This window comes from Ranitomeya imitator, chromosome 1, assembly GCF_032444005.1.
Source record: "Ranitomeya imitator isolate aRanImi1 chromosome 1, aRanImi1.pri, whole genome shotgun sequence".
In the NCBI taxonomy this organism is placed as follows: Eukaryota; Metazoa; Chordata; class Amphibia; order Anura; family Dendrobatidae; genus Ranitomeya; species Ranitomeya imitator.
In genome coordinates, this window is record NC_091282.1 from 795,674,493 (window position 1) to 795,700,949 (window position 26,457).

At 43.9% G+C, this 26,457-nt stretch overlaps 2 protein-coding genes across 2 annotated transcripts in view; both read right to left on the reverse strand.

Moving 5' to 3' along the window:
* Positions 1 to 23,700, reverse strand: part of AMN (amnion associated transmembrane protein) — a 70,426-nt gene extending 46,726 nt beyond the window's left edge. The window contains 5 exon segments of the mRNA XM_069735727.1: positions 15,702 to 15,746; positions 16,605 to 16,726; positions 23,358 to 23,406; positions 23,408 to 23,439; positions 23,643 to 23,700. Coding sequence (XP_069591828.1) covers positions 15,702 to 15,746; positions 16,605 to 16,726; positions 23,358 to 23,406; positions 23,408 to 23,439; positions 23,643 to 23,700 — 306 coding nt within the window.
* Positions 1 to 26,457, reverse strand: part of LBHD2 (LBH domain containing 2) — a 764,964-nt gene that overhangs the window by 446,429 nt on the left and 292,078 nt on the right. The gene's annotated exons all lie outside the window — the stretch shown is intronic.

A 26,457-nucleotide genomic window follows, 5' to 3' on the forward strand; every position in this document is an offset into this window, starting at 1 on the left:
TCACCGTTACGTTTTGCTGTCAGGAAGTCGTTGGTCACTTTGATGAGTGCAGTTTCTGTCAAATGTAGGGGGCGGAAACCGGACTGTGGAGAGGTAACAGGTAAGGCGGGAGTATATCAGGCGCTCCAAGAGTTTAGAGATGAAGGGGAGATTGGAGACTGGTCTGTAGTTGTTTGTGCAAGATGGGTCGAGGGTGGGTTTCTTTAGTAATGGAGTAATGATAGAGTGTTTGAAGAAGGAGGGGAAAATGACAGAGGAGAGGGAGAGATTAAAGATTGTAGTTAGGTGAGTTGTGACGACTGGTGAGGGAGACTGGAGGTGTGAGGGAATGCGGTCGGTAGTGCATGTAGTCGGATGAGAAGAGGAGAGGAGCTTGGAGACTTCTTCTTCTGTGATGGGATCGAATGTGGAGAGTGAGCCAGGGGAAATGCAGGGAGTGATGGGAGTCACTTAACTTGGTGATTGGGAATGGATTTCCTGACGGATGTTATCTATTTTCTCTATAAAGTGGGAGGCCAGGTCATCAGCACAAATGTCTGTGATGAAGGCTTGTGCTTTTGGCCTGAGGAGGGAGTGAAAGGTGTCAAAAAGTTTCTTGGGGTTGTTAGATAGTGAGGAGATCAGGGTGGTAAAGTAGGTCTGTTTGGCGAGGTGAAGGGCAGAGTTATAGGTCCTTAACATAAATTTGAAGTGTATGAAGTCTTCTGGTGTGCGTGCTTTCCTCCATAAGCGTTCAGCACACCTAGAGCATGGAGAAATCGGGTTTGCGATGTGAGCCAGGGCTGTTTCACTCTGTGTTTGGATATAAATACAGATAAATATGGATGTAGTGAGCTTAACCTCTAGTGGTATCTGTATAAATTTAGTGAGCAGGGCCGATTTTAGGCAGTGAGGCCCTGGGCAAAAGTTTAAAATGGGGCCCCAAATGCTCACATATTGCTCCATCACACAGAAGCATTTTGGTTGTATTTACAGGCGCTGAGTTCAGGCCGTTAAGCGAGTGTGATCAACAATATTGAAGTTGTTTGACATTTATTTCCCAGCCTCTTTACACTGGCTGAGGAACAATGATGGTGACAGAACCATCACTATTAGATCAATCTGTCCATATATAGTATCATGTTATCAGCAGCATATCTACAGTTTTCACCAGACGATGTGCTGCTGAGAACAATGACTGCTGTCCAGGCATAATCAATGCAATCACTTGATGAATAGGCAGCATTTTGCTTGTTTAGTATAATACACCCCATAGTCCTCCACATAGCATAATGCACCCCATAGTCCTCCACATATAATGCACTCCACAGTCCTCCATATAGTATAATGTGCACCACAGCCCTCCATATTGTATAATGCACATCCCATAGTCCTCCATATAGTACAATACACTCCTCACAGTCCTCTGTATAGTATAATGCACTCCCAATAGTCTTCCGTATATTATAATACACTACCCATAGTCCTCCATATAGTATAATACACTCCCCATAGTCCTCCATATATTAAAATACACTCCTCAGTCCTCTATATTGTATAATACACTCCTCAGTCCTCCATATAGTATAATACACTCCTCATAGTCCCCCATATAGCATAATGCACCCCACAGTCCTACATATAGTATAATGTGCACCACAGTCCTCCATATTGTATAATGCACACCACATAGTCCTCCATATGATGTGCCTGATAGTCCTCCATATAGTATAATACCCTCCTCATAGTCCTGCATATAGTATAATACACTCTCCATAGTCCTATATGTAGTATAATACACTCCCCAGTCCTCCATATAGTATAATTCATTCCCTATTGTCCTCCATATAGTATAGTACACTCTTCATAGTCCTCCATATAGTTTAATACACTCCTCAGTCCTCCATATAGTATAATGCACTGCCAATAGTATAATGAACTCCATAGTTCTTCATATAGTATAATGCATTCCCCATAGCCCTCGATGCAGTATAATGCAGCCCAACATATAGTACAGTTCTGCCCCCTCAGAGTATAATGCAGCCCTCATATAGTATAATGCAGCCCCCCTCAAAGAATAATGCAGTCACCCAACAAAATATAATGGAGCTCCCTCATAGAGTATAATGTAGACCCCTCATAGAATATAATGCAGCCCCCTCATATAGTATAATGCAGACCCTTGCAGAATATAATGTAGCCCCCTAATAGAATATAATGCAGCCCCCTCAAAGGGTATAATGCAGCCACTCCTGCATAGAATATAATGCAGCCTCTCATAGAATATAATGCAGTCCCCTCATATAGTAGAATGCAGCGCCCTCATAGAATATAATGTAGCCCCCTCATAGGGTATAATGCAGCCCACTCATATAGTATAATGCAGCCCCCATAGAATATAATGTAGCCCCCTCATAGAGTTTAATGCAGCTCCCTATAGAATATAATGTAACCTCCTCATAAAGTATAATGCAGCCCTCCATAGAATATAATGTAGCCCCCTTATAGAGTTTAATGCAGCCCCCGATAGAATATAATGTAGCCCCCTCATACATTATAATGCAGCCCTCCAAAGAATATAATGTAGCCCCCTCATAGAGTGTAATTAAGTCCCCCATAGAATATAACGTAGCCCCCATAGAGTATGATGCAGTCCTCATATAGTATAATGTTGCCCCCACCACCACGGAATATAATCCGTCCCCACAATCATACAGTATTATGGCCACCAGTGCTCACCCACTGTTACATATGTAAAAAATCCCACAATTATCATCTCTCCTCCTCCTTTCCCCGCTGTTCCTGGCTCTGCTCTGGTCTCAACAACTACACTGCTGTCTGCCCGGCACACAGCGCGCACGAGATGAAGTTATGTCATCATTGCTCAACGGCTGTGTCAGAGGCAGAGTAGAATGATGAGGGAAGGAGCGTCATATGACGCTTTCTCCTACATCAGTGCTTTTAACTGTATTTACATACAGTTAGGTCCATATATATTTGGACAGAGACAACATTTTTCTAATTTTGGTTACAGACATTACCACAATGAATTTTAAACAAAAACAATTCAGATGCAGTTGAAGTTCAGACTTTTCAGCTTTCATTTGAGGGTATCCACATTAAAATTGGATGAAGGGTTTAGGAGTTTCAGCTCCTTAATATGTGCCACCCCGTTTTTAAAGGGACCAAAAGTAATTGGACAATTGACTCCAAGGCTATTTCATGGACAGGTCTGGGCAATCCCTTCGTTATGTCATTCTCAATTAAGCAGATAAAAGGCCTGGAGTTGAATTGAGGTGTGGTGCTTGCATTTGGAAGGTTTTGCTGTGAAGTAAACATGCGGTCAAAGGAGCTCTCCATGCAGGTGAAACAAGCCATCCTTAAGCTGCGAAAACAGGAAAAAAACCATCCGAGAAATTGCTACAATATTAGAAGTGGCAAAATCTACAGTTTGGTACATCCTAAGAAAGAAAGAAAGCACTGGTGAACTCATCAATGCAAAAAGACCTGGCGCCCACGGAAGACAACAGTGGTGGATGATCGCAGAATAATCTCCATGGTGAAGAGAAACCCCTTCACAACAGCCAACCAAGTGACCAACACTCTCCAGGAGGTAGGCGTATCAATATCCAAATCTACCATAAAGAGAAGACTGCATGAAAGTAAATACAGAGGGTTCACTGCACGGTGCAAGCCACTCATAAGCATCAAGAATAAAAAGGCTAGACTGGACTTTGCTAAAAAAAAACATCTTAAAAAGCCAGCACAGTTCTGGAAGAACATTCTTTGGACAGATGAAACCAAGATCAACCTCTACCAGAATTATGGAAAGAGAAAAGTATGGCGAAGGCGTGGTACAGCTCATGATCCAAAGCATACCACATCATCTGTAAAACACGGCAGAGGCAGTGTGATGGCTTGGGCATGCATGGCTGCCAGTGGCACTGGGTCACTAGTGATTATTGATGATGTGACACCGGACAGAAGCAGCCGAATGAATTCTGACGTATTCCGAGCCATACTGTGTGCTCAGATCCAGCCAAATGCAGCCAAACTGATTGGTCCTCGTTTCATACTACAGATGGACAATGACCCAAAACATAAAGCCAAAGCAACCCAGGAGTTTATTAAAGCAAAGAAGTGGAATATTCTTGAATGGCCAAGTCAGTCACCTGATCTCAACCCAATTGAGCAGGCATTTCACTTGTTAAAGACTAAACTTCAAACAGAAAGCCCCACAAACAAAGAGCAACTGAGAACCACCGCAGTGAAGGCCTGGCAGAGCATCAAAAAGGAGGAAACACAGCGTCTGGTGATGTCCATGAGTTCAAGACTTCAGGCAGTCATTGCCAACAAAGGGTTTTCAACAAGTACTAGAAATGAACATTTTATTTAAAATTATTTAATCTGTCCAATTACTTTTGGTCCCTTTGAAAACAGGGTCGCACATGTTAAGGAGCTGAAACTCCTAAACCCTTCATCCAATTTTAATGTGGATACCCTCAAATGAAAGCTGAAAGTCTGAACGTCAACTGCATCTGAATTGTTTTGTTTAAAATTCATTGTGGTAATATCTATAACCAAAATTAGAAAAATGTTGTCTCTGTCCAAATATATATGGACTTAACTGTATATCATGCTGATACAGTTGAATGCGGCACGGGGGGGTGGAATGCTGATGCCGGCCATGTGGTGTGCCGCACATAACTGGCTGGTAGTGAGCTCCATCTAGTGGTGACTGTATATATCTGTATGTATTGAGCTCCTCTCTAGTGGTGGCTGTATAAATCTGTATTTAGTGAGCTCCCTCTAGTGGTGGCTGTATAAATCTGTATGTAGTGAGCTCCCTCTAGTGGTGGCTGTATAAATCTGTAAGTAGTGAGCTCCTCCCAGTGGTGGCTGTATAAATCTGTATGTAGTGAGCTCTCTCTAGTGGTGGCTGTATAAATCTGTATGTAGAGTGAGCTCCCTCTAGTGGTGGCTGTATAAATCTGTATGCAGTGAGCTCCTTCTAATGGGGGCTGTATAAATCTGTATGTAGTTAGGTCTTCCTAGTTGTGGCTGTAGAAATCTGTATGTAGTGAGCTTCCTTTAGTGGTGGCTGTAGAAATCTGTATGTAGTGAGCTTCCTTTAGTTGTGGCTGTAGAAATCTGTATGTAGTGAGCTTCCTTTAGTGGTGGCTGTAGAAATCTGTATGTAGTGAGCTTCCTTTAGTGGTGGCTGTAGAAATCTGTATGTAGTGAGCTTCCTTTAGTGGTGGCTGTAGAAATCTGTATGTAGTGAGCTTCCTCTAGTGGTGGCTGTAGAAATCTGTATGTAGTGAGCTTCCTCTAGTGGTGGCTGTAGAAATCTGTATGTAGTGAGCTTCCTCTAGTGGTGGCTGTAGAAATCTGTATGTCGTGAGCTTCCTCTAGTGGTGGCTGTAGAAATCTGTATGTCGTGAGCTTCCTCTAGTGGTGGCTGTAGAAATCTGTATGTAGTGAGCTTCCTCTAGTGGTGGCTGTAGAAATCTGTATGTAGTGAGCTTCCTCTAGTGGTGGCTGTAGAAATCTGTATGTAGTGAGCTTCCTCTAGTGGTGGCTGTAGAAATCTGTATGTAGTGAGCTTCCTCTAGTGGTGGCTGTAGAAATCTGTATGTAGTGAGCTTCCTCTAGTGGTGGCTGTAGAAATCTGTATGTAGTGAGCTTCCTCTAGTGGTGGCTGTAGAAATCTGTATGTCGTGAGCTTCCTCTAGTGGTGGCTGTAGAAATCTGTATGTAGTGAGCTTCCTCTAGTGGTGGCTGTAGAAATCTGTATGTAGTGAGCTTCCTTTAGTTGTGGCTGTAGAAATCTGTATGTAGTGAGCTTCCTTTAGTGGTGGCTGTAGAAATCTGTATGTAGTGAGCTTCCTTTAGTGGTGGCTGTAGAAATCTGTATGTAGTGAGCTTCCTTTAGTGGTGGCTGTAGAAATCTGTATGTAGTGAGCTTCCTCTAGTGGTGGCTGTAGAAATCTGTATGTAGTGAGCTTCCTCTAGTGGTGGCTGTAGAAATCTGTATGTAGTGAGCTTCCTCTAGTGGTGGCTGTAGAAATCTGTATGTCGTGAGCTTCCTCTAGTGGTGGCTGTAGAAATCTGTATGTAGTGAGCTTCCTCTAGTGGTGGCTGTAGAAATCTGTATGTAGTGAGCTTCCTCTAGTGGTGGCTGTAGAAATCTGTATGTAGTGAGCTTCCTCTAGTGGTGGCTGTAGAAATCTGTATGTCGTGAGCTTCCTCTAGTGGTGGCTGTAGAAATCTGTATGTCGTGAGCTTCCTCTAGTGGTGGCTGTAGAAATCTGTATGTAGTGAGCTTCCTCTAGTGGTGGCTGTAGAAATCTGTATGTAGTGAGCTTCCTCTAGTGGTGGCTGTAGAAATCTGTATGTAGTGAGCTTCCTCTAGTGGTGGCTGTAGAAATCTGTATGTAGTGAGCTTCCTCTAGTGGTGGCTGTAGAAATCTGTATGTAGTGAGCTTCCTCTAGTGGTGGCTGTAGAAATCTGTATGTAGTGAGCTTCCTCTAGTGGTGGCTGTAGAAATCTGTATGTAGTGAGCTTCCTCTAGTGGTGGCTGTAGAAATCTGTATGTCGTGAGCTTCCTCTAGTGGTGGCTGTAGAAATCTGTATGTAGTGAGCTTCCTCTAGTGGTGGCTGTAGAAATCTGTATGTCGTGAGCTTCCTCTAGTGGTGGCTGTAGAAATCTGTATGTCGTGAGCTTCCTCTAGTGGTGGCTGTAGAAATCTATATGTAGTGAGCTTCCTCTAGTGGTGGCTGTAGAAATCTGTATGTAGTGAGCTTCCTCTAGTGGTGGCTGTAGAAATCTGTATGTAGTGAGCTTCCTCTAGTGGTGGCTGTAGAAATCTGTATGTAGTGAGCTTCCTCTAGTGGTGGCTGTAGAAATCTGTATGTAGTGAGCTTCCTCTAGTGGTGGCTGTAGAAATCTGTATGTAGTGAGCTTCCTCTAGTGGTGGCTGTAGAAATCTGTATGTCGTGAGCTTCCTCTAGTGGTGGCTGTAGAAATCTATATGTAGTGAGCTTCCTCTAGTGGTGGCTGTAGAAATCTGTATGTAGTGAGCTTCCTCTAGTGGTGGCTGTAGAAATCTGTATCTAGTGAGCTCCCTCTAGTGGTAACAGTATAATTTCATATGCAGTGAAATTGGTATCAGCTGTATCAGCTTTTCCAAGGACAACCTAGATAGATACATGGATATTCAACAAAGCATTTTCTTTTTAGGGTCACTAAATTTCCTGACATTTGGCCATGCTGTCACAATGTAATGAGGATGTAGGTACATGAAACAGAACATCTCTCATCAACTCACGCATGCTGCAGTCTGCAGTCACTGACAGATGCTGACACAAGCAATACATTTCCATGGCAACTCGTACCTTGAAAATGTATTTTTTGCTACTATCCGCATCAGCAGTGAATACTATACAAAAGGAGAAAACATGGCTCAGTGACAGCCCTTTATACGAGGTGACGGCTTCTTACACCGATATGACTCCTGGAGGAGCAGTACCTGCACAAGCATCCTCATCATATCAGTATGGAGCTGAGCAGTTGTCGCTTCCCTCCCTCCCTCCTTACAGAAGCTGACTCAGCAGGGGGCAATGAGAGCACAGAAGCAGCCACCATTGTAAATGGACTGTAAACCTGTGCTGCTCCTCAGTACTGTGGCCCAGTAGCCTAGCTACCGGGGGGGGGGGGGGGGGCAGAGGGGGCCATCGCCCCAGGCCCGGTGCTCAGAGGGGGCCCACCCACAGCTACGCTACTGTTATTGTATCGGTGCGCCCAGCACGCTGATACAGTTGTATTCTGTGGCAGAGCAGGGAAAATCGATCTCCCTGCTCTGCCGCCCGGCCGCTATGGGGCTCGGTGTCAGCAGTGGACCCCCCACACGTCACCGCAAGGTTAGCTGTTTCGGCATTTAGCCGCTACAGCTGACCGCATTGATGAGGGAAGAAGCGCTACGCTCCTCCCATCATCCCCCTGTCAGAGTCTGACGTCGCCGACACTGACAGTGGGTGCGATGACGTGGAAGCTCAGAGCACCGCTGGAACAAGGAGGAAGAGGAGTAAGTATTTATTTATTTATTGTCTTTTTTTATGGGGGCTGCATTATGCTACAGGGTCTGCCTATTGGGGGGGCTGCCTTATACTACAGGATCTGCCTATGGGGTGCTGCCTTATACTAAAGTATCTGCCTAAGGGGTACTGCCTTATACTACAGGATCTGCCTATGGGAGTGCTGCCTTATACTAATGGATCTGCCTATGCGGATGCTGCCTTATACTACAGGGTCTGCCTATGGGGTACTGCCTTTTACTACAGGATCTGCCTATGGGGGTGCTGCCTTATACTAAAAGATCTGCCTATGGGGGTACCTCCTTATACTAAAGGATCTGCCTATGGGGTGCTGCCTTATACTACAGTGTCTGCCTATGGGGTGCTGCCTTATACTAAAGGATCTGTCTATGGGGGTACTGCCTTATACTACAAAGTCTGCCTAGCCTATGGGGGTACTGCCTTATACTACAGGATCTGCCTATGGGGGTGCTGCCTTATACTACAGGATCTGCCTATGGGGGTGCTGCCTTATACTACAGGGTTTGCCTATGGAGTGCTGCCTTATACTACAGGATCTGCCTATGGGGGTGCTGCCTTATACTACAGGATCTGTCTATGGGGTGCTGTCTTATACTACAGGATCTGCCTATGGGGGTGCTGCTTTATACTACAGGATCTGCCTATGGGGTGCTGCCTTATACTACAGGATATGCCTATGGGGGTGCTGCCTTATACTGCAGGGTTTGCCTATGGAGTGCTGCCTTATACTGCAGGATCTGCCTATGGGGGTGCAGCATTTTACTACAGGATCTGTCTATGGGGTGTTGTCTTATACCACAGAGTCTGCCTATGGGGGTGCTGCCTTATACTACTGGGTCTGCCTATGGGGTGCTGTCTTATACTACAGGGTCTGCCTATGGGGTGCTGTCTTATACTACAGAATCTGCCTATGGGGTGCTGTATTATACTACAGGGTTTGCCTATGTGGTGCTGCCTTGTGCTATAGAGTCTGCCTATGGGTGCTGCCTCATGCTATAGAGTCTGCCTATAGGGGTGCATTATACAATATAGAATAGGCCTATGGGGAGTGCATTATACTTTATTTAGGACGATCTGGTGCATTACACTAGATGAAGGCTATCTAGGGGGCCATCGTACAGTGTAGGGATTACAGTGAAGGGGCCATCACACAGTGTTGGAGCCATCATACAGTTTGGGGGCTACTAAGGGGCCAGTATACTGTGTGGGTGGTACTATACAGTGAGGGGGCATTATAATGTGTATAAGAGAGCATCATGCTGTGTACAGGGGATCTGTACAGGGGGCGACTCGGGACATTATTAAATGTGAAGTGGGCACTTATTGTTATAGGGGAACACTGTCAAAGGGGCACACAGGGCATTATTACTTTCTAGGGGGCAAAATGCGGGCACTGTTTTTTAGGGCACTTGCACCCGGCATTACTATATTATAGAGAGTTACTTTAGAATTTAGAGGGCACAGATAATCACAAAACAGGTGCAGTAATAGGGACACATACGGCAGCAGCGGCTCAGTATTGGGATATCAGGGGCAGTAATAGGGTCACATACGGCAGCGGCGGCTCAGTATTAGGGTATCCGGGGCAGTAATAGGGACACATACGGCAGCAGAGGCTCAGTATTGGGGTATCAGGTGCAGTAATAGGGACACATACGGCAGCAACGGCTCAGTATTGGGGTATCAGGGGCAGTAATAGGGTCACATACGGCAGCGGCGGCTCAGTATTGGGGTATCAGGGGCAGTAATAGGGACACATACGGCAGCAGCGGCTCAGTATTGGGGTATCAGGGGCAGTAATAGGGACACATACGGCAGCAGCGGCTCAGTATTGGGGTATCAGGTGCAGTAATAGGGACACATACGGCACCAGCGGCTCAGTATTGGGTTATCAGGGGCAGTAATAGGGACACATATGGCAGCAGCAGCTCAGTATTGGGGTATCAGGAGCAGTAATAGGGACACATACGGCAGCGGCGGCTCAGTATTGGGGTATCAGGGGCAATAATAGGGACACATATGGCAGCAGCGGATCAGTATTGGGGTATCAGCAGGATGAGGAGTTTGTGCAGGTTGGGAATAGATGGTGATGGACCAGGAATGTGAGAAGTGAAACGTGCATTTGTTGTATTCTCTGCAGACGAGTCCTGGCTGGAAGAAGTTGTTATGTCGGTCTGGGCCAGATGGAAAAGATGGGAAAAGTGAACAGTTCCATCAGAAAGAACGTCAGCGGTAAGTCACCATCTATAACTATGCAGTGAACTCTTATATGATCGGTAGGACTGGTATCTACCACTGACCATATGACGGTAATATCCATGTTGGTCGTTATATAGAGATTATCTTCAGTAATAGCGCGGTCATCTGATGAGGTTCTCCTCCACTATTAGGGGACGTCACCCAGTTGTAATCAAGGTTACCTGGTTAGGGGCCCACTCAAAAGCTCCGCCACCCTGAACCAAAACCCTAGCTATGTCTCTGCTGTGGCCCAATAGATAGTTGTTGGCTGGATGATGGTTGAGACGATCAATCAGACAGCAGCAATCTCTCCCAACATCTGTGGAGATACAAATGAGCGCTCGTCTGCCAAGAGTTGCCCCCATAAACATTGAGCCAGAGCTACCTACTTATTGCTGGGGACTTAATGCTGAATGTGTGCACAGCAACGAGCGGGATTAATTAAAAAGGAACATACAGAAAAAAAAAAGTTTCTAGCAAAAAGTTTGTAACTTTTTCAAACTTTATTTTTTTTTTCCTTACTTCTGTATGTTAGTGATATGCGTATCAGCACTTTCAGAAAAGTGACTGTACAGGAGGAATTCCTAGCCATAAAGTCACCAGAGGCCAGACCATATCCCAGGAGAGGAAACCACACCTGTGCTGGTCTGGGAGGCAGCATCTTGTCAAGTGTCCTAATAAAGGTTGACTCGTCGATCAGTGGAGAAGATGACACTTGGAGGAAATGACTGCAATCAGTTACTGTTTATTCCTCCAGAAACCTCTTTGCTTCTCATAGTTGGGGAATTCCAGGCCTAATAGGGAAATGCACAGGTGAAAAAAGATGCAAAATGGAGATCAAGACTTTCCTTTAATAAACACTGATCCCAGAAATGATTGATACCAGGAAGTTGATAGTCTCACCCTTCACTGCTAGTCAGTTTCAAGGAATTCATGCATCAATTTCCCCCTATTTTGTTCCATTTTTGGCCTCCAGGCACTTGGTATAGTCATGGGGTGGAGATCAGGGAACCAGATCTTTTTATAGCAGATGTGGGGGATTTTTGCTTCTAAATTCATATAAGGGTGGGTCTGAAGTCCTGGCAGGGGCAAGTAGCAATGAGACCCCATATCAAAAAAGATTCACAGCTACAGGCAAAAAAATGTGCACAGCGGTATCACCGCACAGAGATAATTGTGTACATATACAGTACAGAGCAAACGTTTAAGCACACCTTCTCATTTAAAGATTTTTCTGTATTTTCATGACTATGAAAATTGTAAATTCACACTGAAGGCATCAAAACTATGAATTAAGACGTGGAATTATATACTTAACAAAAAAGTGTGAAACAACTGAAAATATGTCTTATATTCTAGGTTCTTCAAAGTAGCCACCTTTTGCTTTGATGACTGCTTTGCACACTCTTGGCATTCTCATGATGAGCTTCAAGAGGTAGTCACCGGGAATGGTCTTCCAACAATCTTGAAGGAGTTCCCAGAGATGCTTAGCACTTGTTGGCCCTTTTGCCTTCACTCTGCGGTCCAGCTCACCCCAAACCATCTCGATTGGGTTCAGGTCTGGTGACTGTGGAGGCCAGGTCATCTGGCGTAGCACCCCATCACTCTCCTTCTTGGTCAAATAGCCCTTACACAGCCTGGAGGTGTGTTTGGGGTCATTGTGCTGTTGAAAAATAAATGATGGTCCAACTAAACGCAAACTGGATGGAATAGCATGCCGCTGCAAGATGCTGTGGTAGCCATGCTGCTTCAGTATGACTTCAATTTTGAATAAATCCCCAACAGTGTCACGAGCAAAGCACCCCCACACCATCACACCTCCTCCTCCATGCTTCACGGTGGGAACCAGGCATGTAGAGTCCATCTGTTCACCTTTTCTGCGTCGCACAAAGACACGGTGGTTGGAACCAAAGATCTCAAATTTGGACTCATCAGACCAAAGCACAGATTTCCACTGGTCTAATGTCCATTCCTTGTGTTCTTTAGCCCAAACAAGTCTCTTCTGCTTGTTGCCTGTCCTTAGCAGTGGTTTCCTAGCAGCTATTTTACCATGAAGGCCTGCTGCACAAATTATCCTCTTAACAGTTGTTGTAGAGATGTGTCTGCTGCTTGAACTCTGTGTGGCATTGACCTGGTCTCTAATCTGAGCTGCTGTTAACCTGCGATTTCTGAGGCTGGTGACTCGGATAAACTTATCCTCAGAAGCAGAGGTGACTCTTGGTCTTCCTTTCCTGGGGAGGTCCTCGTGTGAGCCAGCTTCTTTGTAGCGCTTAATGGTTTTTGCCACTGCACTTGGGGACACTTTAAAAGTTTTCCCAATTTTTCGGACTGACTGATCTTAAAGTAACGATGGCCACTCGTTTTTCTTTACTTAGCTGCTTTTTTCTTGCCATAATACAAATTCTAACAGTCTATTCAGTAGCATGAAGTGCTCTAAAATTTCCTGGTAGACGGCTGTGCTGACTTTGATCTAGATAAAACACAGTGGACCTACACCAGCAGATGACATGGCTCCCAAACATCACTGACTGTGGAAACTTCACACTAGACCTCAAGCAGCCTGGATTGTGGCCTCTCCACTCTTCCTCCAGACTCTGGGACCTTGATTTCCAAGTTCTAGTGTGATGGTTTGGGGAGCCATGTCATCTGCTGGTGTAGGTCCACTGTGTTTTATCAAGACCATAGTCAGCGCAGCCATCTACCAGGAAATTTTAGAGCACTTCATGATTCCCTCTGCTGACAAGCTTTTTGGAGATGGAAATTTCATTCTCCAGCAGGACTTGGCACCTGTCGACACTGACAAAAGTACCAATACCTGGTGTACAAACAACAGTATCACTGTGCTTGATTGGCCAGCAAACTCGCCTAACCTTAGATGAGAGACACCAGACACAACAATGCAGGCGAGCTGAAGGCTGCTATCAAAGCAACCTGGGCTTCCATAACACCTCAGCAGTTCCACAGGCTGATCGCCTCCATGCCACGCCGCATTGATGCAGTAATTGATGCAAAAGGAGCCCCGACCAAGTATTGAGAGAATTTACTGAACATACATTTCAGTAGGCCAACATTTCAGATTTTAAAATCATTTTTTCAAGCTGGTGTTATAAAATATTCTAATTTACTGAGATAATGACTTTTGGGTTTTCATTGGCTGTAAGCCATAATCAACATTAACAGAAATAAACACGTGAAATACATCACTCTGTGTGTAATGACTCTGTATAATATATGAGTTTCACTTTTTGTATTGAAAAAGTTAAATAAATTCACTTTTTGATGATATTCTAATTTTGTGAGATGCACCTGTAGATGTCATAGTACAGGGACTACACGGCCCCAGTTGGACAGACCATCAGCAGATTTGGCTTTCAGTACCATCTTTATGCCCATGACACACAACTATACACGTCATCCCCTGACCTTACCCCCGCTGTACTACAGAACGCCACTGACTGTCCGCAGTCTCCAACATTATGTCTGCTCTCTATCTGAAACTCAACCTCTCCAAAACTGAACTTCTTCTGCTCCCGCCATCTACTAACCTCCCTATATCTGACATTTCCCTCTCCGTGGGTGGCACCATAATAACACCCTGGCAGCAGGCACGCAGACTGGGTGTTACCTTTGACTCCGTTCTCTCCTTCACATCCCATATACAATCTCTTGTCCGCTCGTGCCGCTTACACCTAAAGAACATCTCTAGAATCCGCCCTTTTCTCACCATGGAAACAACAAAAACCCTCACTTGTCCATCTAGCTAATCGGTATTCAGACGTCATTTCTGTCTATCGGCCTAACCGACCGCTGCGCTCTGCAAATGTCTTTCGGCTAACCTCTGCGCTAATCCGTACCTCCCACTCCAGTCTCCAAGACTTCTCCCGTGCTGCGCCAATCCTCTGGAATGCTCTACCCCAAGATATTAGGAGTCAGGACCATCCACAATTTGCATAGCTTTAGGCGCTCGCTCAAAACACATTTGTTCAGAGCGGCCTATCACATTCAGTAATCCAAGTCATGTTATGTTTGTGTGTGTGTGTAGCCCATTCACTATCTCCATCTATCCCCACCCCCTGAAGATGGCTGGACCATCATTGTAAATACATCATTGTAAATACACACCTGTACTTTATATCTCCCCCACCTCATTGTAGATTGTAAGCTCTCACGAGCAGGGTCGGCTTATTTCGCTTTAATTATTGTATTGTTAACGTTGTTACTTATGACTGTTGTGTTTGAAACTGTTAAACTGTAAAGCGCTGCGGAATATGTTGGCGATATATAAATAAAGATTATTACAGGGATAATACACAGTGCTGTCACAGTACAGAGATAATACACACAGAGTTTCCATGGTGCAGAAAGTGATGTAACATTTTATTGGTTATGGTCATTCAGTTCATTCTCAGTCGTGCGCCACTCATCAGTCGCCGGGAAATGTCGTGTCTGATACTGAAGTGAACTTCGTACAAGTCGTAGAGCAGGACCTCCAGTAATGAGTCCTCCAGTGCTTCACACCTTCTCCCTCTACCCTCAGTCTGGTGGAATTCTACCTCTTTATCAGACTATCTAGATTCTATGTTTCCTGTACAATATTAGACCTGCGGTATACATATAATTCATGGGTTTGGTTCCTTGTTTTCCTATTTCGCAGTGGGGTTTTCCACTTTCTGGCGTTATCATCACCCCTGTGTTCCTGCCGTGTGGCCTCCCCTGGGGTGAGACATGTATGTGCAGATCTCAAACCCTAGTGATTAAGAATCCTAGGGAAATCCCTGCGAGGGGGAAGGAGAAGGAAAACCTTCTTTGTGATCTTAGATAGATCTGCGCAGTCACCACCGCACCATACTGCCTGCACGCTGCTTTCCTATGGGCTGATGTAGCAGAGCTTAAAGATTATTTATGCTCAATAATAGACTAAACGTAACAAGTTTTCCTACTGTAGATAACTGTTCCTCCACCATGCGTTTTACCGCAGATTGGCTGCCCAGATCAGCCAGAAACAATGACATAGAAAGAGGATTTCTAATATAGCCAGGGAAGAATAATTGTAATTTATGAGCAACTAAAAGAGTCGAAAAAAGAGTCGGTCTTATACATTTTCCATTTAACGAGATTATGAAAACATGGCTACTTTCTTCTGAAAAAAAGCACCACGCCTGTATGCAGGTTGTGTCTGGTATTGCAGCATTTGCGCGAATAGATCCAAGCTGCAATACCGCACACAACCTGTGGACAGAGGTGGAGCTGTTTCTAGCAGAATGAAGCAATGATTTGTGAATATTCAGACAATGCTTTTAGCTGAAAAATGTTGACTGAGGCAGAAGAGTTGTAAACATAAAGATGGTAGCAATGGATTTCTTACCAGATCGGTCAGTGCGTGGGGCGACTGTACGAAGACGGAGACCCTCTGTAGAGTGAGAACGTTACAGTCAGCTAGCAGACAGCATATAGGGGAAGCAGAGGTTAAAGAAATGGGGGTCACATCATTCCTGCCAGCAAAATGGTGCCCTGCGGTGATCGGGCTGGAGGACTGGTTGGCTCATTATTAACTCCTGCTGTCCGCTGCATTAACCCTAAATACCCAGTGCAGGTATTAAAGGGGTCGCTTCATCAGAGACACAACATTTCCAAATGTTTCTGTCCAGGAATTACTCCTAGAGACGGGATATCCTTTCATCTGCATCGGCGGTGGACAGCGCTGAGGACATCCCCTGTACATGTGTGTGCTATGGGCCATGCGCGGCTGGCAGGTACTATCCATGCCTTGTATACTAATGTACATGATTTGGGGCTCTCACCTCCTGATACAGAAATGACACTAGAGATCCCTTTCCACAGTTAATTGCCTTCTTCCAAAAATAGCGCCACTCCAGTCCATAGGTTGTTTCTAGTATTGCATGCTCAGCTCTATTGCTCTGAAGGAGGCTGAGCTGCAATACCACACGTAGCCTGTGCGCAGGTGTGGCACTGTTTTTTGTAACTGCTTCTTTAAAAGGTGTTGATTAGAAAAACATGGCTGCTTTATTTCAGAAACAGCGCCACCTCTGACCATGGATTCTGAGTGGGATTACCACCCAGCTGGGTTTACTTCAACAGAGCAGAGTTGCAATGCCAGACGTAACAGACGATCAGGGGTGGAACTTTTGGTGAAGGAAAACAGCCATGTTTTTCGAATTCTTTACAATTCCTTTAAAGGGTTGGTATTCTGTGTATGGGATCAGAAGGCATGCTTGTTGGTGGTCTCCAGACTTAAGACCCATTATACCTGGTCTCCTGGGAACACGGCAGAATCCTGGCCACAGGGAACTCTCTGCTCCTTCCAGTTGGAGGCATTCTCAAAGTTTGTATCTGGGATCCAGCTCCTGTAAGTGGCGTCTAATGGGGCAACTAAAATAATAATTAATAAATATTTACAAAAATGCAGCAAAGTTGAAAACAAAAGGAAGGAAACTAAACGGGAGCCATCAAGAGTAGAGCAGTGTGGATAGGCAGGAGACTGAACCTGGCGGCGGCACATAGGGGCCCGAGGCGGCTCTTATAGGGGCCCAAGGTCAGCTCTTATTGGGGCCCGAGGCGGCTCTTATAGGGGCCCAAGGTCAGCTCTTATTGGGGCCCGAGGCGGCTCTTATAGGGGCCCAAGGTCAGCTCTTATTGGGGCCCGAGGCGGCTCTTATAGGGGCCCAAGGTCAGCTCTTATTGGGGCCCGAGGCGGCTCTTATAGGGGCCCAAGGTCAGCTCTTATTGGGGCCCGAGGCGGCTCTTATAGGGGCCCAAGGTCAGCTCTTATTGGGGCCCGAGGCGGCTCTTAGAGGGGCCCAAGGTCAGCTCTTATTGGGGCCCGAGGCGGCTCTTATAGGGGCCCAAGGTCAGCTCTTATTGGGGCCCGAGGCGGCTCTTATAGGGGCCCAAGGTCAGCTCTTATTGGGGCCCGAGGCGGCTCTTATAGGGGCCCAAGGTCAGCTCTTATTGGGGCCCGAGGCGGCTCTTATAGGGGCCCAAGGTCAGCTCTTATTGGGGCCCGAGGCGGCTCTTGCCTGCACTCTTACAATTTCTTACAAAGGGGAGAGGGGTTATTTTTGGAAGCCTCATTGCCCAGTATGGCAACTATGTAACCTGCAACTTGCAGAACAGATCAATACATGCAAGGTCCTTCTTTAATAGAAAGGAGGAAAATTGAGGATTTAGCTATCCTACGGCCCATATATTGCCACCATGCAGTTCCTACAACCCCTGGCAAAAATTATGGAATCACCGGCCTTGGAGGATGTTCATTCAGTTGTTTAATTTTGTAGAAAAAAAGCAGATCACAGACATGGCACAAAACTAAAGTAATTTCAAATGGCAACTTTCTGGCTTTAAGAAACACTAAAAGAAATCAAGAACAAAAAATGTGGTAGTCAGTAATGGTTACTTTTTTAACCAAGCATAGGGGAAAAATTATGGAATCACCCTGTAAATTTTCATTCCCAAAACTAACACCTGCCTCAAATTAGATCTGCTCGTTAGTCTGCATCTAAAAAGAAGTGATCACACCTTGGAGAGCTGTTGCACCAAGTGGACTGACATTAATCATGGCTCCAACATGAGAGATGTCAATTGAAACAAAGGAGAGGATTATCAAACTCTTAAAAGAGGGTAAATCATCGCGCAATGTTGCAAAAGATGTTGGTTGTTCACAGTCAGCTGTGTCTAAAATCTGGACCAAATACAAACAACATGGGAAGGTTGTTAAAGGCAAACATACTGGTAGACCAAGGAAGATATCAAAGCGTCAAGACCGGAAACTTAAAGCAATATGTCTCCAAAACAGGAAATGCACAACAAAACAAATGAGGAACGAATGGGTGGAAACTGGAGTCAACATCTGTGACCAAACTGTAAGAAACCGCCTAAAGGAAATAGGATTTATATACAGAAAAGCTAAACGAAAGCCATCATTAACACCTAGACAGAAAAAAACAAGGTTACAATGGGCTAAGGAAAAACAATCGTGGACTGTGGATGACTAGATGAAAGTCATATTCAGTGATGAATCGCGAATCTGCATTGGGCCAGGTGATGATGCTGGAACTTTTATTTGGTGCCGTTCCAATGAGATTTATAAAGATGACTGCCTGAAGAGAACATGCAAATTTCCATAGTCATTAATGATATGGGGCTGCATGTCAGGTTTAGGCACTGAGGAGATGGCTGTCATTACATCTTCAATAATTACACAAGTTTATGTTGATATTTTGGACATTTTTCTTATCCCATTAATTGAAAGGATGTTTGGGGATGATGAAATCATTTTTCAAGATGATAAAGCATACTGCCATAGAGCAAAAACTGTGAAAACATTCCTTGATAAAAGACACATAAGGTCAATGTCATGGCCTGCAAATAGTCCGGATCTCAATCCAATTGAAAATCTTTGGTGGAAACTGAAGAAAATGGTCCATGACAAGGCTCCAACCTGCAAAGCTGATCTGGCAACAGCAATCAGAGAAAGTTGGAGCCAGATTGATGAAGAGTCCTGTGTGACACTCATTAAGTCCATGCCTCAGAGACTGCAAGCTGTTATAAAAGCCAGAGGTGGTGCAACAAAATACTAGTGATGTGTTGGAGTGTTATTTTGTTTGTTTTTCATGATTCCATAATTTTTTCCTCGGAATTGAGTGATTCCATAATTTTTCCCCTATGCTTGGTTAAAAAAAGGAACCATTACTGATTATCACATTTTTTGTTCTTGATTTCTTTTAGTGTTTCTTAAAGCCAGAAAGTTGCCATTTGAAATGTCTTTAGTTTTGTGCCATGTCTGTGATCTGCTTTTTTTCTACAAAATTAAACAACTCAATGAACATCCTCCAAGGTCGGTGATTCCATAATTTTTGCCAGGGGTTGTAGATACAGTGAGAAGTCGTCTGTTATCAGGGACAGAGTTTGGGGGGGCCTGCGAGAAATACGCTTAGTTCATCCAAAAATGTACCCCATTTTGGAATTTAAGTAAAACTAATATCGGCTCCACAGCTGGACTTGGCAATATTTCAGTTTCAGTCTCTGGGGGTTATTGCATTTTGTAGAATTGCTCCCAATTTTGACTTTTCTTTCTTAAGTTTCATTGTATCAGTTTCTTTCTCAGGTTTTTTTTTTGTCTTGGTATTACAGGTCACATCCAGTCATTAGAAAACTAGATGTGTGAGAAATATTGAGATCAAAAGAGCAAAAAAAAAAATGTAAAAAATCCCTGCGTATAATTCCCCTCTTATCACTGTATCACTATTGATAATTATTACGATCACTATCACAGAGGTTTTCACTCATCAGTCCTGAGGGAGCGCAGATAAAAAGTCTCATCCCCCAATAAAGACCTTGGGGAATTAACCTGTGACCTACAAACTGCGTCTCCTTATTACACGACGACTCTGATAATATCGAAAACGGTCACTGGAAAAGAAAGTTAGGAGCCCCCGATTCACTATTCACAGCGATGATGTGCACCTTGATTTGTAGAAGGATTGCACAAATAGAAAAATGCTAAACTTTACCTTGCAGTGAAGACATCAAATAAATGGAGGAGGCCCATGTGACTTTTTTTTAAACTTTTGCTTATGATCACACGGTGATAATTGAACCCCTGAAAAATGCAGTCAATTTTAATTTTTAAGATCTCAATTTTTTTCTTCCATAACTTTTTTTTTTTTTTTACTTTTACGTGCATATATGAGGGCTCATGTCTTGTGTTACAATTTATAGCTTTCAGTGGCGCCATTTATTATATTGTGCAATGTACTGAAAGCAATAAAAAAAAGCAGAGTGGCAATAGCAGTATTATCTTGGTGCCTTTTTTTTAATTGTGGTGGAACAGTCCATCATTGTTTATTGGGGTTCACTTTATGGGGTAACAATGACCTGGAGATACGATTCTCTGGGTCAGAAATACCAAATCTGTATGGTTCTTTTTACTATTTTAGCGGCTATAAATACAAAAAAAAAAGTATTCTGAACTTTATCGATAAAAAAACGATTGTGTCATCTTTTTCGGAAACTTTGTTATTATTCTATTTTTTTGCGGTGTTTACTGGTTTGTATTTTTTCGTGCCGAGCTGCGCTTTTTAATGCCACAATCTTTGGGTACATTCAATGCTTTGATCACATTTATGAAAGAAATCTAAAATTTTGTCGTGTTTCTAATGTTTAAACTTTATGGCATTTACGTTATGGGTGAAATATCATTTTATGCAGATTAGAATTTTACAAATGCGACAATACTAAATATGCTTTTATTTATTATTTTTTAAATGGTGAATCAAATTTTAATAACTTTTATTTTCACTATGTTTTAAACCCTCCCTCCACCCAAAGGACCTAAAACTGATTGATCGATCACCAGTACTATATAATAGTATAATTCTGGAGTTCCTTATGGCGATCACAGCCTGTTTGGAGCAAGCGCAGCCCCTGAACCCACCCAGTGATGTAACGGCAGCCAGTTCTGAAGATCTGTGATTGTTGCAGTGATTTAACCATGGACCCCTTTCCTAAAATACTATACCAAAAAATTGCAATAAAAAAATAAATAAAAATTACCTGTCTGAACCCCGATTATTACGTTTCCAGGAAGTGAATAGAAAGTAAATGGACCAGAAATTTAAGTAAATTTTTTGAAAGGTCACATCACAATGAAGAGATCTGTTCGGAACATGCAAAGTAGTTAAAAAAAAAGTGGCAAATTTACCCAGAGGCGCTTCCCGCAGTCAAACTCATGACTAACAGAAGTAATGCAACACCGAAATGTATCTCTGCTTATTTCTATTATTTACATATTTATCTTAGAATTCTAAATTCACTTCTGTATCTGAATCACAGGGGTATATTTCTGGGAGGCGCTCTGCTACTGTATGCTTTTTTCATCCTTTTTGGATACATTTTGTCGCCTTGCTTCCGGTCATTTATTTTTACATCAGTTACCATTTATCTTTTTTAGTTGTCTATTTCCTCCAAAAAAAAATATAACAAAATTGGAAGTTATGCTTTTTTTTTTTCTTCTAAATTAATTAACACTTGTTTAATAAAGAAACAATCCTGAAATCTGAGACTTCGGAAACTCAAGAATATAAGGCAAGTGCGAAAGCTTGAGAGTACGTTGTGCAAATTTCCCTGCCAAAATAAGTAAAAGTGATTTGTTCCAATTACTTGGTTTCTGATGCTTTTTTGTAGTTATGCATTTTTGGTGTGGCTGCGGCAGAGGTTTTTTACATGCTGCTGTTCTGCACTTACTGGCTATCTGCACACAGTTTTTTAGGAGTTTATTGAGCAGAAACTCTACAAAATGTTCCTCCAATTATCAAAACTGAGTTTCCGCTTAGTGGCTTGCCACGTCAGTTTTATTTTTTAAGAAGAATTTCTAGTAGAAACTCTCAATTTTTCTAAAAAATGCAAACTGCCTCAAAGACATGGCATTTCTACCCAGTTTCCTCTCCAAGCCCTCTACAGAAAAAGCTCTATGTTCATATAACAAAAAAAAGCACTTGTGGTTTGACATCAGTTTTTGGCTTCTCTGCATAAGTCCATGTGGAAAAATGCACCAAAAACAGCGCAGACCCACAGTGCCTTAGATGCACGGTGAGGATGTGTCTGAAGGAAACCACATTCACCTTCGTTCGGTAAGGCCTCTTTTACACGTCCGTGTCTCCGGTACGTGTGGTGACAGTTTTCACATATACCAGAGACACTGACACACGTATGAATGGGTCTGTGCACATGTCAGTGTGTTTCCATGGACCGTGTGTCCGTGTGCCCCACACTTTGACATGTCCATTTTTTACGGTCAGCATGGGCCGCAAAATGTCCTGCACACATGCACACGGAGAACACACATTGATGGCATCCATGTGACACGCATCGGCACCGGGGAAGAAGCACTACAGTAAGCGCTGTTCCCCGGCGGCTGGTGCTAAACACATCTCTCATCATAGCAGGGGAGAATGATGAGAGCCGTCTTCAGCACCCGCCGCCGGGGAACAGCGCTTACTGTAGTGCTTCTTCCCCGGTGGTTGTCCGTCTGGTACTGATGCGGCACATGGTCGCCACACAGACACGGATATCTCTGGTACCAGTTTTTCCAGTACCGGAAATATCAGGACGTGTGAAAGACGCCTAAACTGTTTTGGAGCAGATTTTCTGCACACAAAAAAACAATGCAGCGCTCGCACTATGTGGGGACACGATATCTCCCATGTTTCTAAGTACAGGAATGCTGCTGGGTCTTTTTTCACCCCAGGTGTCTGAACCCAAATACACAATAGAAATCTGCTCCGATTGTGCTTTTTGTTGCTTTTTTATTCCATTTTCCTCCTTCTTGGTGTGGATTGACTGACTAATCTGCTTTCTAATGTCGAAATGCTGCGATTCTGCACCTATGTTATTCTGATTATACATGGATTTTTTCCAGATCTCCTAAATAAAAGACTATAAGAAAAAAATCATCAAAGGCCGTACAGTTTTGCAGCATTTCTGAGCTTTCAGGTCATTAAATCACATGCACCTTACTTTAATTAATAAACATAACAGATTTATTTTATTTTTTCAGGAAAAAAAATAAAATAAAAATAATTCCCTCTACGTGGGAACGTGAACTTGTAGATCCTGGGGGTGTTGCAACTTGTGGAAGTTAGGAACCGTGGAGAGTTCGAACACGTATATGCATGGGAAGAAATCTTGGTGCCTGACCGTCCCTGTGCCACACTAGAAGGTACCAGTGTTAGTAAAGGCATATTTACGGTACATTTCACAGTTTTAATGCAGTTTTCTGCAAGTCGTCATTGCTGTGTCCACGGCTGAATATAGAAATGTTTTAGAAAGGTTGGAAGCATCGTAAAGTGGCAAAAAAAAAGGCTGTGGATTATTGACATTTTGTCTTTCCACCCAAGAACTGTATTATTCTGAGGGGAACCCCAATGACGGACCCCCCTCAGCTGCCTGCTCCTGGATTCCTCAAGCTATCACAAGCTATCACATTACTGCATGCCGTACTTACTGACTGACAGGAGTGACAGCAGGATCTGTACGGTCCTCATGTTCTCGCAGAGGTGACTGCAATGATCCCTGCACCTTGACCGCTGTTGTGTCATGTGAGGAGGCAGGAAGACGAGGATTCTACAACGTCAGCAAAAACCTTCACTGCAAACTTTTCCCTCAAGTTTATTTTTTTAAGGGGGGGGGAGTTTGACGAGTTCATGGCTGATTAGCCGGCCTGGTGAGACGTGACATGTGTCACGCCACAAGTTATCGCACCGGCCCAGCCAATGAAAGGAAAACCTACAGATGCCGTCAGCAAAAAGATGGTCCTCCACGTATCTGCAGTGGCCGCAGACCGCCATCATGGGACGTGCGACTACATTTGTACCAACTTTAGTAAGAAATGTTATTCATAGGACAAGCCAAATAAAGTAGAGGGTTCAGCACCCAGTGATCCTATCACCCCAACAGCAGAAGTGGCGAGTACCCTCCTCACGCTTTTATAATAAGCAGTACCAAGCATTGAAGACCACTACTCAATGGTCTCTGTACTACATGTATCGGGCTCCAAGACAAAACTATAGGTGCAAAGGTAACAGGTGCACGTTGGCCCAGGTGACTGAGTGAAGTGAAAAGCTCAGACACAAGAAAACAACAGTATTACATGGTGGCATGTACAAGTTTGGGCACCCCTGGTCACAATTACCGTGCCTAAACTTAAAGATGACACATTTCCTTTGCATTTAAGGCAAAAAAAATTACTTTTTTTACACTGTAAAAATTGCAAAAAAAAGAAAACGAGCCAATGCAAAAGATTGGACACCTTTGGGGATTTGTGGTATCAGATAAATTTTACCAATGTATCAGCCTGTTAGAATTATGGCTCGTTCACTATCATCGTTAGGAAAGGCCCGGTGATGCAAATTTCCCATCTTTATAAAAACTCAGCCTCCTCTAACCTTGTATCAAAAACAGCAGCCATGGGTTCTTCAAAGCAGCTGCCTAGTATTCTGAAAATGAAAATGGTGGAGGCCAACAGAGCAGGAGAAGGATATAGCAAGATAGCAAAGCGTTTTCAAGTTGCCCTTTCCTCGATACGAAATGTTATTAAGAAATGGCCGTTACCAGGAACAATGGAGGTCAACATAAGGTCTGGAAGACCAAAGAACATTTCAGTGAGAGCTGCTCGTAAGATCACTAGAGAGGCAAATCATAACCCCTAATTAATTGACTGCAAAAGACCTTCAAAAAGATTCCTAGCAGACAAGACAAAGCGATAGATAACCGTGATGGAGCAATATCATATTGCCAGATCGTTAAAGCTTCCGTGCCCGGTCGTCTGGCAGCATGGCAATGAGATGCCACAGGAGCGAGGGGCTTTTCTATTTATGGCTTCGGTAACATCTTACCAGTCATACTGAATAGGTTTATGTCTTGAGTCTCTTCCTTTTAGAGGGCGAAGATTATTTGTGTTCCCATATAATTAATAAACATTGTGAATCAGCTTTCTCCAGCCGAGACGTCCAGCCAGACCTCAGACATCTGAGCTATGGACGTCATCAAGAATTTTCTAAATGAGTCTCCTGATTTATTCAAGAAAAAGGAGAGCTATTTTTCATTTTGGCAACGGCTAGGTGGGATCACAATATTGAAAAACTCCCCCGAACGAACCTCACACTTCAATACAGGTGACATATTAGGTTTTCGGCAGTAGTCTCCAAAAGACGGCTGACCAGCTGGTGCAACACTAAAACTCTCGGCATGCTGCCCACCGACACTGTGTGCGCACTCGCTGGGTCCCTGCAGTGTCAGTGTGATCGTGCAGGGCCAAAGATTCAACCAACCTAAGAGGAGCTGTGCGGCTCGCTGACTGAGGAGGCAGTAAGGTGTACCGAGACCGTGGCCACGCTGAGGGTGCACTGAAGACCCCTCATTTACATAGGACATGAAAAATAATTATTTAGAAGAAGGGAAATCTATACTGCAGGTGCGAGTTTTAAAGAGGCTAAGTCCCTCGTAGGACTGTATCATTTAAATCAAGTTTTGGGGTGACAGACTCCCTTTAAAGGGTTTTTCCAAGATTAGAAAAACATGGCTTCCTTCTTCCAAAAACAGCACCACGCCCGTCCATGGGTTATTTATGGTATTGTAACACTTCATTGAAATGAATGTAGCTGAGCTGCAATTTCTCACACTACCTGGGTTTATTAGAGAGCTGCATCTTTCATCCCCTTTTAGTCCATGTTCACAAGTTCAATATTTGCTTAGTATTTTACACCAGTATTTGTAGCCAAAACCAGGAGTGGAATAATCAGAGGAAAAGTATAATAGAAACACGTCACCATTTTTTTTGTTATTATTTATTTATATAGCACCATTGATTCCATGGTGCTGTACATGAGCACGGGTTACATACAAATTACAGGTATCACTTACAGTAAGCAAACTAACAATTACAGTCTGATACAGAGGGGCGAGGACCCTGCCCTTGCGGGCTTACATTCTACAGGATGGTGGGGATGGAGACAATAGGTTGGGGGGTTGCAGCAGCTCCGATGTTGGTGAGGCGGCAGCTCCGGTGGTGAGGAGGTGGCAGCGGGGTCATTACAGGTTGTAAGCTTTCTTGAAGGAATATGTTTTCAGGTTTCTTTTGAAAGATCCAAATGTGGTGGATAACCGGACGTGTTGGGGCACAGAATTCCAGAGCATGGGGGATATTCAGAAGTCTTGGAGGCGATTCGGTGAGGAACGAATATGTTTAGAGGAGAGAAGGAGGCCTTTGGAGGACTGAAGATTACGTGAGGGAAGATATTGGGAGATTAGTTCGGAGATATACAAAGGAGAAAGGTTATGAATGGCTTTGTAGGTCAGTGTTAGTAAATGGAACTGGATACGCTGGGGTTTACAAAGGGGGGTATCAGGAGAGTAGCGAAAAGAGAGATGAGCTAGTCGGGCAGCAGAGTTAAAGGGAACCTGTCAGCAGATTTTGCAGCTATATGATGCGGCCACTGCAGGGCTTATATACAGCATTCTATAATGCTATAGATCAGAGGTGTCAAACTGCATTCCTCAAGGGCTGCAAACAGGTCATGTTTTCAGGATTTCCTTGTACTGCACAG